Source organism: Eupeodes corollae, chromosome 2, assembly GCF_945859685.1.
Source record: "Eupeodes corollae chromosome 2, idEupCoro1.1, whole genome shotgun sequence".
NCBI classification, from domain to species: Eukaryota; Metazoa; Arthropoda; class Insecta; order Diptera; family Syrphidae; genus Eupeodes; species Eupeodes corollae.
Window position 1 is genome coordinate 89,543,027 of NC_079148.1, and position 14,454 is coordinate 89,557,480.

At 32.9% G+C, this 14,454-nt stretch overlaps 1 protein-coding gene across 5 annotated transcripts in view; it reads left to right on the top strand.

Annotated features, from left to right (window-relative positions):
• LOC129947840 (PDF receptor) overlaps positions 1-14,454 on the top strand; it is an 81,459-nt gene that overhangs the window by 52,009 nt on the left and 14,996 nt on the right. For all 5 annotated transcript variants that reach the window (XM_056058570.1, XM_056058568.1, XM_056058569.1 and 2 more), the window contains one exon: positions 10,114-10,224. In XM_056058570.1, the coding sequence (XP_055914545.1) occupies positions 10,114-10,224 (111 nt within the window). The remainder of the gene's footprint in view (positions 1-10,113; positions 10,225-14,454) is intronic.

Genomic DNA, 14,454 nt, shown 5'->3' on the forward strand with positions numbered 1-14,454 from the left:
GCTCCCGTCACTATCGAGGATGCATAGTTACTAGTTAAGTTTCCTGAGAAAGTCATCAAGACCGTTCTAGTTGGCTTTTTCATATTGCCAAACGGATCTCGTAAGAGTTTTTTCTTTAACTGGGTTGCTTGGTTTTTTTTTTGCATGCAAATTTTGCAGATATGATACAATTGGCCTGATAAGCCTAGAGGCGTTAAAATACTGATTCCGTAATTATTAGGGTCAGTGAAAGAAACAAGTCTAGCGTGTTGGTGGAATTAATTTAATTGATTTAACTCATTTAAGACATCAACATGCCTTCCTTGGGGTTTGTTTGGCCAGGAAAGCAAATCCAAGAAGAATTATGTACAAAATTGCCACAATGATGATTTCATTGTAAAAGGACATTCAAAAAATTAACTGCTACAATTTTTTACTTTCAACAAAATTTCACAATAAAATTAACTATTATATGTGGATGACCATATTCATGTGCCGTTATTATTCAATTTTCTATTAATTCTTGTGGTGAACAAGGTCATAGCTTACTTGTGTTTCTAATATTACTTACTTTCAAGGCTGCAAGAATACGACTAAATATAAAATTAAGTGATAGTCCTACCGCATTAAACTTCCTATACTTAATCAAATCAGCCCACAGGTATTTTTGCCTGCCTTGTATAATTCGTAGAATACACATAATTCCAATACATAGCAGACCGTTCCAATTCTGATAGCGTTGGCATAGCTATCCTAAGGCGTTCGTAATCCAATAATCATCAAAAATAATTGCTTAACTAAAAGTTAATTAAAACATACCTATTTGAAATTTGAACTAGGTACCTAGATACACATAGGTATAGGATACTACAATAATAATTCCCAAGAGACACAATAAGTATTTGGTTTTTGGCTATCAATATATCAAGATGGTCATAGTAAAAATGTTTATATTTTTATATTTAAGTGTTATTTTTTTAGTTTAATCAATTGGCGTGATGTAACACTAATCAAATTACATTAATCAACAATCAACATCCTTCAACGGAAATGAAACAGTATGGTCATCTTAAGTACTTCGTTAGCCAGCTTAGCAAAGAATAGTTAAACGAAAAATAACATCTCAACCTCTTCTTTGTAATATCTACGAGTATATTCCATGTTGTTAATATTTAATTTATTTGCATATTATAGCCTGCATATATTTGAGCGAAGAAATTGTATTTTATCTCAAGTTACGTGCACATTTGTATGTTTTGTTTTAATTTGAGTATACAAAACTAAATTCATTCATAGTATATTTAAACATGCAAAACATTAGTATTTTAAGCACCTCTAAAAGACGAAGATGACTTGAGAACTTTTTAACAATCATTCGTACTAGAAATAAATGGCGCATTAAAGAAATGGATAGTGAATTTGATTGCATTATGTAACTAAAATGAAATCTTGACAAAAGTAGACGCAGAAAAGTTACAATAATAGTTCTCATGTCTTGCGCTGTTTTAAATCTTAGAAAAGGCATTAGTACTTCAAGTTCTAGTGACAGTTTCATTTCAATTAGCATTTCCCAGCTCCGTTGAAAAATGCGCACAGAAAAAGATCTTCCAATTAAATATGGAAAAGTCGTAAAAACTTGCATTTCCCAAAGTTCAACCCATGAATAGATTCGCCATGGCGCGGCGGTTCATGTTGTGAAATTTGTCAAATTATGGCAAATGGATACTTTATTTTAAGTAAAGCACTGGGGTTTTTTATCTGCATGAGCAATTTCGATGGATGTTGCATAGGCGACTCCGTCGAACACCTTCTAAGTCCAGTTTCTCTCTAACTCGAACTTTTTCGTCATATTTTTGCATTTCCGTCAATTTTCCATACAAAAACCATCCTCTAAGTTGAACTCCATCTAAGTCGAAATTTCCTTTAACTTCAACACATTCTTGGACTGTTTTCTACCCCGCTTACATTAAATTAAAAATAAAATTAACAAAAGTTAACTTTAAAAGAACTTCATTTTTCGTGTGGTAGGATATGAATGGGAGGGAAATTCTTTTTTTTTACAATTCAATACTAGCTTTCAGATAAATTATCTTACCACAAAGATTCGTTTAGTTGAAGAAATTTTGAAGAGGGTTGGAAAGACACAGTAAATAACTGAAGGTTTTGGCGTTGGCAAAGTACTCTTTCTCCGATATGAGTTGAAGGAGAAAAACTAAGAACTCGGCAAGATTGTGTTAATACTAGTTGTATTCTTAAGTGCATTCTTTGTGAGTATGAAAGTGTTGACAAAGCTGTTTTGAATGGTTCGGAAATATGCCTGGCAATAGTTTAACTGTAAGGTTAGGATTTTCTCATTTTAAGGCAAGTAATGGTTGGCTAGATGTTCAAATGGTAGAGATGTGCATTCAAGAGGACACAAGCGTCCATAGGTTTTTCTCAAAACCCACCTATGTCTATCAACTCCTACTCTCACCTCCGCCGTGGTGAACATCGGGTGCCTAGTAACTCAACTGGAGATTGGGTTCCAACCCCAGTGGAAAGTTGTTGGGGGCAGCAAACGATAGAGGGGGGAGAGGTGTTTCCACTAAGGCACCTCTCCTTATCCAGACGGCAGCGGAGGAATTCCCGAGATGGAATCAACGGTGGCGTCTACAGTTCCAGTAAGGTTGAACTAGTTAGTGAACACCCTTATAGGGCTTCTACGACTTACTCTGAGCCCAGGCCTATAAGGAGCGGTCTTATCCAGCTCCCCATCCTTGGAGTTATACTTAGGATCTGGCTGAAGTCTAATAAAGCCGCTGGAGCGGATGGCTTGAATGCCGAGCTCTTTAAATCAGCTGGAGATAAGTTGGTTAGGAGCATACACCAACTTATCTGTAAGATATGGTTGGAAGAAAACATGCCCGATGAATGGAACCTCAGTATTGTTTGCCCGATCCTGAAAAAAGGAGACCCTCTAAACTGCACCAACTATAGAGGAATCAGTCTACTCAACATCGCCTATAAAATCTTCTCTGCCGTAATGTGTGAACATCTAAAGCCCATCGTCAACAACCTCATAGGTCCTCATCAGTGTGCTTTCAGACCAGGAAAGTCCACAGTCGACCAAATATTCACATTACGGCAGATCCTGGAAAAAAACCAAGAACACCAACTCGACACCCACCATATTTTCATCGATTTCAAGGCCGCATATGACAGCACCTACAGGGACGAGCTGTATAGAGCCATGTCAATGCCAACATGACAAGCTGAGAAAAGCTTAAGCTCTTATTCATCGGGTAGAGCAGAAATCCTTGCCAGTTAATTATGTAGCCTACCAGTGTTCTCGGATGATAGCAGATATTTTTATCAGTTGGCTTTTTGAACGACCAAAGACACGGTATTCTTCAACGATAAAAACAAGTCAACGTTAAATTAAAGTTTATAAAACTTAAGTATTCAAACTTGAAACTCTTATGACATACCGTGAAAGTTCGAGTTAGAGGAAGTCGAGTGTATATTTTTTGATAAATAGATTTGAAACATTTTTCTCTTCATCTTAAATGGTTTGACCTGAATTATTGGCACAATCAGTATGCTGCCAATAACTTTATACCAAGCTGTTTTAAGTTTTGTGATATTTAAGGATTTATAATCCAGTTCTCTATATATGTATGTAACTCTATTCAGAACTTTGAACTTAGGGTCGAAATTATGATTCTTATGTGAGTATAATTCCGATTACAAGCACTCTCACTTCCATAACTTTATAAATGCTGGAGTAAGCATCGCCTTTTTAATGAAAAGGGGTAAAATATATTTTTAGAAAAACCTTAAAACAGGATTTCGTCAACGCAACATAATCAGGAATCTTTGCAATCATCTGCAAACTAAATATAAATAAGCAAGAAAGTAATAATTCAGCCAAAAAAAAAGAAATATATAAACACATATTTCAAAAATACGTGCATATATTTTTTAACTCGACAAAGGGGCTAATGAAATCTCAATACACAGCATAGAAAGGAAACTTAATAAAATAAATATTGATAACTAAATTCTGCGAACAAATCCCATCAACTTTAACTCCAATACCGGGTGTTTTTTTAGACGTGTGGTTTTCAATAGGACAATACAATTCTCAGAGTAACAAAAATGTATGGTGTTGGCTTCAAACTAAATTTAACTTATAAAAAATATTGTTTTCGACATTCAGTAAAATGTTTATAAAAATTTCAAGAAATGGTAATGAAATTGGTTTTCGACTAAAAATCTCATTAAGATTCCTTTACAAAATTCATTTCTTTTACAAAAAATCATAAAATCTCTTATTGAAAAACCACATAATTGCGGGGGACGATGTACGTTTACATCATATGTTAGTCTTTGGTTTTCCCGTTTAATGTGTTCTCGGTTTTTGTTTCCATAAACAATTAAAGCACCCTCTAGATAAATTAAAAATTATATAAATTTGTTTGACTATAAATATTTTTTTTTGTGAGTTTGTTCAATTAGCTATTCCGCATATTTATTTATTATTTTCTTAGTAGAATGTCTTTCGAGGACATAATGTGCATATTCTTATTCCTTATTAAGGTACAAAAAAAAACGAATACTAATTATTGCCAAACTGTAAGTCTGAGCGATTCGTAATGCACTTTTTGAGAATAAGAATACAGGATTAAAAAAAGATTTCTTTAAAAGAAAACTTTGATAATATCTCAACAAAGCAATGCTGCTAGACATTCTTAACACAAAAAAGCAAGTCCTCCAAGTCTCGTGGAAGTGTCGTTATCTTATCCTTTAAGATATTCTCTTAAGCTCGTCCTTGAGAAAAGCTATTCAAGTAAGTAAAATTGCTAAATTGCTTTCAAAACGTACCTTGCTATGATTATACACAAAATTATCATCACAAAACGAAAATCTTATAAAGAATGAAAAGCGAATTGAAAATGAAAAGAGGATTTGTTGCTTTTTTGTTGTCCAAGTACATCGAATAGTGGATGATGGGATATCCACCGCCAGACTCACAATTCCTATCGCTGTTAACACATTTCCAAAAAAAAAATCCTATCAATATAGAAAGTGAAGATGCCCACTTTGACCAAAACCAGCAATCATAATGGTTTTCACATACATTACAAGAACAGGAACTCTTCACACAAAAGAGGCTCTAATTTTCTTAATTATCCCAATTCATAACATTCACATTGAGTACTTTTTCATGCTCTTTTTCCGAAATAATTTAGACTATGCTATGAGTATAAGGCTGTTAAAATTATTCTGATGTAGTCAATTGGACTTAGACATACTTAATTATAATTTAAAAGCATAACCGGAATGCTGGTGTCAAACTAATCTCAAACGTCCTTTAATTTTACGCGTTATGTGTCTAATACATTGGAGTCCGATTGTCAGAATTTGTATTATGTCCTTGAAGAACAATATATTTTCAACATATTTTAAAGCTCAAACGATTTGTATGATAAGTACCCGTGGCATGATGGTTAGTGCGTTAGACTGTCATGCAAGGGGTCTTGGGTTCGATCCCTGCCTGTGCCACCTTAGTTAAAAAAAAAATTAATTTACGCGGGTACTGCGAGAATTGACAAATCCTTCAAGAGTAAATCTTGTCATGAAAAAGTGCTTTCTCAAATTAGCCGTTCGGATTCGGCCTAAAATTGTAGATCCCTTCCATTCCTGACAACAGTACTCGCACACAGGAATGGTTGAGAGTTGTAAGTCACTAGGCCCTGGTTCACAACGAACTGTTGCGCCAAAGATTCTTATGAGCCCAGCTATTTTAGTTTGTTAAAAGAATGGAAGGAGCAAAGATTGTGAAATGGTGTCAAAAGTACCATAAGCTTTTGAACGAAACATGAGTTTAAGGATATGAAGTTGAAGCTCAATGCTCAATGTTCAAAATCTACAAATTCTTTGACCCATTTCTTTGAAAAAAAGAAAATCGCAGGAATCATACAAAAAATTTCTTAAATTAGCGGCTTCCGTACTAAGAGCAAATAAGAGGCCGGGATGCGACAAGAACACTGAGAACTTCTTATCCCGCCTGTCGATTTGTTTTTCTTAAAACTTTAACAAAATGTTCATAACAATATTTCTTCTGAGATAAATAATTTGATTACAATATTTTTCTTTGACCTTTTATTCTTGAGTCGAAACCATTTTATAAAAGATTGTTTGTGTTTATTTTTTAATTTTTCTAAAAAATTATTTAATTTTAACATTAAATTAAATTAACAATACAATTTTGCATCTGATGAAATAGTTTATTTTTAAAATATAATATATTTTGTTACAAGATTTTTTGTCGAATACTTATTTTTACCAATTTTAGTAGCATTTCTTAAAAATTTTCTTTTGATATTTATAAACGAATCCAGAGTGGATTTTTCTTAAAAAATTAAGCACGGAATGGAATCATTGTGAGGTACATACATTTACTTAATCACGAGATATCAAAAATCGAATATCAATTTTTACCAATTGTGCGTAATTGTAGATTTTAATTTTGATGAAATAGATGAAATTGGTTAAGAGCCAATATTTTTGATTATTAAAAGGATATTAGAGCCGAAATTCAATTTTTACTAAGTTTTAGTAATGATGTTACGGTTTTTATTTTGTATAAGAAAACTGTCAGTTGGATTTATATCAAGATTTTACCAGATGTCAAAAACGTAATTTCTGTTGCATACAATTATTATGGAAATAAAATCATTTTTTGCTCATAAAATATACTTGTTTTTATTTTGGCATTCAATAAATAGTATAGTAGAAAATTCCCAAAAAAAACCATCGGCAGAAGCCATATTTTTGTATTTAAAAATTGATGCAACTGAAAGTAGACTTCTGACAGGTAATAATAATAAAAAACGCAAATAGAAGACATTTTTGTGAAAGTGAAAAGTTAAAATTTACTTCAGCAAAAAAAAAAAACAAACTAATACTAATAAAATGGACAATGTTCAAAAAGAAATGGTAAGGAAACTTCTGGAAAATGAGATTCTATAAAAAAAGTTAATTTAACAATTGCTTCATGGAGAGAGTTTGTTCGTAGACTACTACATTAACATGTGTTCGAGCTTGAAGATCGCCTCAATTCATTATATATCGAATTGAAATGAGCTTGAATCGACTCGATCCCGGTCGGGGATCTAAGTCAAGACAATATTTGTGAAGAAAAACCTGTGTGGAGGAGTTGGTTTAACAGATAATGCAATATGTTCTGTTTGCATGTATGTGTACAAAAAATATAGTTTTGTTTTAAGTCAAATAATACAACAAAAATCTGGATAAGGCAACGAAATTTTATGCTTTCTTTATTGATTTCAAAGCAGCTTTCGATTCAATCAACAGGGATGCATTGTTCTACAACCTCAGTTTGCTGGGAATATCCACAAAAATGTTAAAAATAATAAAATGCCTATACGAAAACACTAAAACTGCACTGCAATATGGGACGGAAACGAAGGATCGCCGTGGTCTTAAACGACATCGGGGGTTAAGCAAGGATGCCTTTTAAGCCTGCTTCACCATTAATAAAAAATAAATCAAAAATCATGACCTTTAGAAATGGTACAGGCAGATTTGCAAGAAATGAAAAGTGGAAATAAGAAAATGTGAACTTAGAGGTGGTTAAAGAGTATAAGTATTTTGGAGTTACTATAACATCAAAGCTTTCATTCAACCAACATCTCAATGCAAAACTAACAGAATCGAAGAAAGCTATCAATTGCAATTGCAAGGGAGTCCTCAGCAAAGAAATATGTAGCCCGAGCTCAGGGTGGGGATTTCTTCAATATGACCAAGTAGAAAAGCTTTTGAGATACTTCATCAAAAAAATATTCTGGCTTCCAGAAAACACCCCTAACTACATGCTACATCTGGAGACTGGACTTTCTCCGCTGTACATCTTAACACTAAAAATGCATTTAAACTACATTTTAAAGTAATGGCTCTGCCAAATCATCGTCTACCCTGGATCATTGCACGACCGAAAATTGCAGTTTTTTAAAGAGTGGATGCACCTAGATCAGTCACATAATATTGAATTGCTATAAAGTGGGCCGATGCTTTGACTGTAGCTTCGATACACTGCTCGCAAGGACTGAAGAATACAATGTCTGTAAGTTCACCGAGATGAAAGAACGAAGCAACACACGAACTATGTACAAGGTTTTGCAGCACAACCTTTACGCCAGCAAAAAATTTGTTATTGACCGCTACACATTGGAGACAATCTCTACTATCTTTAAAACGAGAGGAGAGTTACTACATCTGAATTACCGACCATATTGTGCATATTAAAACACAGAGTGTACCCTATGCAACCACAGGGTAAGAGAAAACGTACTGCACTTCCTAGCAATATGCCCCATTCTTGCTGCAATCAAAAGAGAACACTGGGATAAGAGCGTCTTAACTTTAGATGAAGCCAAAGGAATCGTTAATGGGCAGGAGTGGAACATGTTGAGCAGTTACGTCAAAACAGTGGTAAAATACCGATACCAAATCCTGAACGAAGACTTCTGAACGTACCTGAAATCCACCCTACAAAACGAACCTTATGAATCTTGATACAAGTTTGTTTAGTCAATTAACTTAATAAAACTTGAAAATATTAACAATTCTATTTATATTGCACTTGTTTAAATTATACTCCTTCTTCTGGCTGACGGCGAAAGCCAATGCTATAACTGTGAAATTAAAACAAAAACAATTAACAATTAATCTGATAAATATAATCACATTTTTACTACTTACTACTACAACAAAAATTGCACATGGAGTAGGTAGCATATTCTTATATGGTGCTGAACTATTCAGTTCTTCATTGTTCAACACGAATCAAACTATCTCACTTGCACTTCATAAGAAACATCTAAGCACCATTTGCATTTTAGAAAGTGCCGTCAAACTTAATCATTTTTAGATCTTTTTGATATAAAAGATTTATTTAATCTAAACTGAGATAAATCCTTGGTGGAACATAGCAGAGCTTAATTATCTTTTCTATTGTTTTCTCTCGCAAAATAAGCACAGTTAGTATATTTTCACTAACAACACTAAATAATATCAACAGTAACAGATTGATTTTCATTCCCAATGGAAAGCACATGATTCCAAATGCACAATTACTCAACGAACACAGCCATCGAGATACAAATGCAATTTCAATCGTACCAACATTTGAGAACAAAATCATATAAGATCCATTCCAAAATCGTATAAATGTCAAAAACCCATCCGTAGTAAGATTTTACTTAAACTTTTATCGGTAGTATTCATACTGCGGAGATCGTTTTTGTTATTCGTGTAAAATTCTACTGTATTATTGATAGAGTTTCCAGCAAAACACGGGTAATGTTCGACTTGACACTTATTTGTTTAGTTTTTTTGATTTATAAAAAAAACAGTATTTGAATACTACTTTTATCACTTTGGTATGACCTCACAATGTATAATATAGAATTTATTTTAAGTCTCTAGCGTTATTGGTTCATGAGATAATTTGGGTTAAGCAAATCCACTCAATTGTTTAGAGAGTTCTTTTCGCATCTGGCATCATATGGATAACAACATTTATTTTAAGTCGATATATCTACTGGTTCTTGAGATATGGACGACGAAGAAAGCTTCCCGAATCGGACCGATTATATTAACTTATCATGGGAAGTTAAAAAGTCTACAATTATGTAATATCAAAGGATATGGGTGGCCAATTTTGATCACCTCTGTGAGAAATACAACAATAAGGAAACTTATCCTGCCTACTGCGCGACTCCAAAAGTACCCCTGTACATAAAATGAAATCTTTAAGTAGCTTTTATGACAAATTAATCGTTAAATATTTTATTTCATCTTCATAGTCACATTTTTGTATAAACTGAATATTGGTCATACAGATTTTCGAAGCCACACTCAGTTTTTTTTTTGATATTTTGAATTTAATAATAATTAATTTCTTCTTTGCTTGGATTACATTTCTCAAAACTCCTATTTAAAAACAATATGTATTTCTTTAACTAACTATTAATACAATTACTGTTGCAAAATATATCTACGTACCTAGTACATTTCAAAAGATATAGTTATAGTTATAAAAGAATAATAATAATTTTTATTTGACAGGAAATTACTGCAACTGGACATGGGATCAATTTTTATGCTGGCCACCTACACCTGCTGGTGTATTGGCACGAATGCGATGTCCTGCTGTTGGACATGGAATCGATATAACAAGTGAGACAAGTCAGCTTTACATTATAACTTACCTACGCTATGTTTACTTATTCCCTCTGTAGCAAGAAGATAAAGGTACAAAGGGTGTACTAGGGCTTATATTCTAGATGAGTTTGAAGCTTGAATAAAATAGTTTCTCAAAAATAAGGGAGTGCATTTTCCAGCCGTTTTGGTAGGGGGTCAATCTTTTAAATAAAAACTATTATTTGGCAACTAAAATTTACTTAAAGTATCTTAGTTTTCTGTTCCAATATTATTCTAGGTAGTTTATACTTAAATGCATTTGAGCACCAACGTTTCAGTTTAGAAACACATACTTTGACTCGTTTACTAGATTAAAGTCTTATCAATGGTTTAACCCAAACAAATTTCAAAACTAAACAAGATAAAAATATCCTTTTTAGGACTTCGACTTCGTTCGATTTTAAGCTTTATTCTTCGCAATGTTAATTCTAAGGAATTCAATATGAATAAAATCAAATGTTCGCAGGTGGCCCCATCTCGTTAATTCAAATGTGTTGGTGTCAAAATAGTGTATGAATCCAAATACTGCTGTTAAAATACTGTATCTCAAAATACTGGGGTGGAGTCGGCTAAGGTGATTGTTGACTATCAATCTTTTGATAGTCAAATTGACTATCATTTTCATTTCGTCTGTGTAAGATGATTCAACTCAATTCAATTCGATTGAACAATTTTAGATTCAAATTGTCAAAATTCGTTGTTGCCTTGGTGAAATTTTAAATTGCTTCTTATAAAATATCTAAATAAAAGTTTCAAATTGGCTGATTTTGAATAAAATTCTTACTTTTCTTGCTTTTTTTCGAATGTCGTAAGCTTTGTAGGTCACAGGAATGTGTTTTTTAAAAGAAACAAAGTGAACTAAGAAAATTTTCCAGTCGTGTGTGTAAGCGTCTGGTAGCTCTATTTGGAATAAACAAATTTGTTTGAAAACGACTATCACATTTTTTTGTGATAGCTTTTTAGGTGTCAATTTGACTATCACCTTATGTAGATCAAATTCGGTCATTTTGATTGTCATTTATCAACAATCACCTTAGCCGATTCCACCCCTGTATTTCAAAATTCTGTATATCAAAATTCTGTATTTAAGTTTTTTCTTGTTCTTGTGCTCTTGCCTTTTGTACAGAGCACCCTGTGCTTATTCATGTTTTCATACCGTGTATAGATGAAATTAAGAAATTTTAATCGATCATAACTTTACGGTGATAGAGAAGTTCAATAGAATAGTTTTCTATTCAAATACTGTTCCTTTTAGAACGTAGGATAGTTTTATAGAAAAATTTGAATTGTAACTTTAATTCTAATATTGTATGAATTTTAAATTGAATTTTCAGGTTTTTAAGCTGTCTGTTTACGACCGTAGTATTTGTTTACACTTCCGAATTTTCAGAAAGTAGTTACCTTATAGCAAACGTCAAACTACTATCAGAACTCTTCCTCATAAGTGCATGTATTAGTTGTTGAAACTCATACAATCATAGTTAACATAATTAACATTTAAAATTGAACTATTAGAGAACAAAAAACAAAATGAAGATCTGTACGATAGTGGTACAATGATTTCAATCCCAACTCATTTAGATTAAAATCAATCGGTGAACAGTTTAAGTTATATAAAATGCTCGTTCGACTTAAAGCTTTATTCTTCTGTTAGTTCTAAGGAATTCAATATGAATAAAATCAAATGTTCGCAGGTGAGCCCCATCTCGTTAATTAAAATGTTTTGGTTTCAAAATAATGTATGGACCAAAATACTGTTGTTAAAATACTGTATTTCAAAAGACTGTCTGTACAAAATACTGCATGATCAAAATGCTGTATCTCAAAATTCTGTATTTCAAAATTCTGTATATCAAAATTCTGTATTTCAAAATGCAGTTAATAAGGCTAAAAAATAAAAATGGTTTTGGCAATGCGAAAAAGTGCTCATTTTTTTACTTTTAAGAAAACATCATAATAATTTTTCATAAGCATAGTATTCTAATATACTTTCCTTGAACAATAACATACATATCTAGTTTCGTTAATAAAGGTTTTCACCTCAAAAAAAAATCCAACATCTTTAAACTTGGCACACTTACTAAGGGATGTCTGGTTATAACCCAAAAAAAGTCCCCAAGAATCCGACATGAGCTCTAGCGGTAGTTGAGAGAAACATGGAGATTGTTTCAGTTTTTAAAGTTTATCACGAAAATTAGTTTTCGTATCAAAAAATTATGTTCCACGAAATTGAAGCTCATTAAATTTCATAAAAACGTATCTATTATAGTTTCTAAAATAACTCTAGCGGCAGTGAAGAGAAACACAAGGTTTCTTCGGTTTTCGAGTTTATCTTGAAAACTGTTTGTCGTATCAAAAATTAATCTTGTACGAAATTTCCTAAAGAAATATGATATTAATTTGTTTGTACTTGTTTTAGTTTGTAAAATAACTCTATAGGCATTTAAGGAAAATATGCGATTTTTACACGAACAGAAAAATTTTTGAATTTCATAAAAAAAATATGGTTTGCATTTTTTCGTTTCTGTAATTGTCCACAAAAAAACTTTAGTATTCAATTTGTATGCCCTTTCTTACTTCTGAAACTCGTTGGCCCATTATATGACTCATTGCCTGTATGTCTAGAGAATAAGCATGGAGAATAAGAAATGAAGGATGAATTTTGAACCAATTTGACAGCTTTGTAATGTCTGTATTATCTATAATTGTACGTGCCTCCCCAAAATCTTCATGTTGCTCACTGGTAGAAAAAAGAACGCCAGTAAATTCTTCGAGTGATGAGAAAATTTCATGAGTAGCCATCAGCTCTAGAAACCATTTGCTAAGTACACTATCAGTGATTCCACGACCTATTGTCAAGCCATCCATACTCTTGTTCCACGCATTAGAGTTTGTTCAATCGTCTGGTCCAACCATACCCCTGTCCAAAATCGGTCAGTTCTTCTCATAGTAAAGTAACCTCCTTTTTAAATCTTTAAATTTATCTTGGGTCATCACAAAAGGCAGTTTTATCTTGTCCTGCAAATACAGGTGACATGATTTGGCGTACGAGAAGTGTCCGGCGGCATGAAAATATGGAATCATATTCTTCACGCAGTTTATATGGGCATTCCAATCGCCAGACCACTAAGCGTGAATAAAATCTCTAAGCAATGTAATCATATTAAACAACTGAATCAATAAGGCTGCTGTTAGTCCATTAGCTTCTCACTATTGGATCAAATTAGGGTTGTTTTAGTGCACTTAACGAAGGAGACTCATCAAGAAAATTTTTCATGGGATTTTGGATTTCCTCTAAATTATGTTGGCTTATGTCGACTTGTTCCATTATTGCATTAGCTAAAGATATATGTATTAGTATTAAACAGAAACTCATTAACTCTTGCAGGCCACTTCTACTCATCAAAAAACCTTAGAACACTATAGGACATTAACAGGTGAAATCCACCCAATCTGACTACGCATTTTGATAGACGGGACTCATATGAAGCTGCGGCAACGATTTGCTTACTAATTGGTTAAATGAACCGCTGAAATCTGGTCGCATGTGGCAAATAGCTGATGTCTCCAACAACTTAACTTCACAGTATGAAGAACAAAACCCTAAGCTTGATGTAAGGTTTACCAACTTCTTAGAACCAAGTTTTCTGTTTATAAATAAGGCAAGGCTGAGACATCCTCGCTTTAATGCGATGCACTTCCATTTTCTCTGTTTTAATGTTCGTTTTCTTTAGTATAAGAGTTTCCAGAAACGTGTTTAGGGTTCGTCATCAACGTTTTTGAAAAAATTATCACATGTTTTCCTTACAAACTACAACAAGTACAAGCAAATTAATATCATATTTCTTTAGGAAATTTAATGAGCCTTAGTTTTGTGGAAGATTATTTTTTGATACGACAAATAGTTTTCCAGATAAACACGAAAAACCGAAAAAAAACTTATGTTTCTCTTCACTGCCGCTAGAGTTATTTTGTAAACTATAACAGATGCGGAAAAAATGGGTGGAGCTTTTTTTTATAAAATTGAATGAGCTTTAATTACGGGAAACAACATTTTTTAATACGACCAAAAGTTTTAGAGGTAAACGTGAAAAACTGAAACACGTCGTAGGATTCTTGAAAAATTTTATTTGGGTCATAACCAGACATCCCTTAGTAAGTGTGAGAAGTCAAAACGTCCAGTATTATACAATATTATGAGATGCA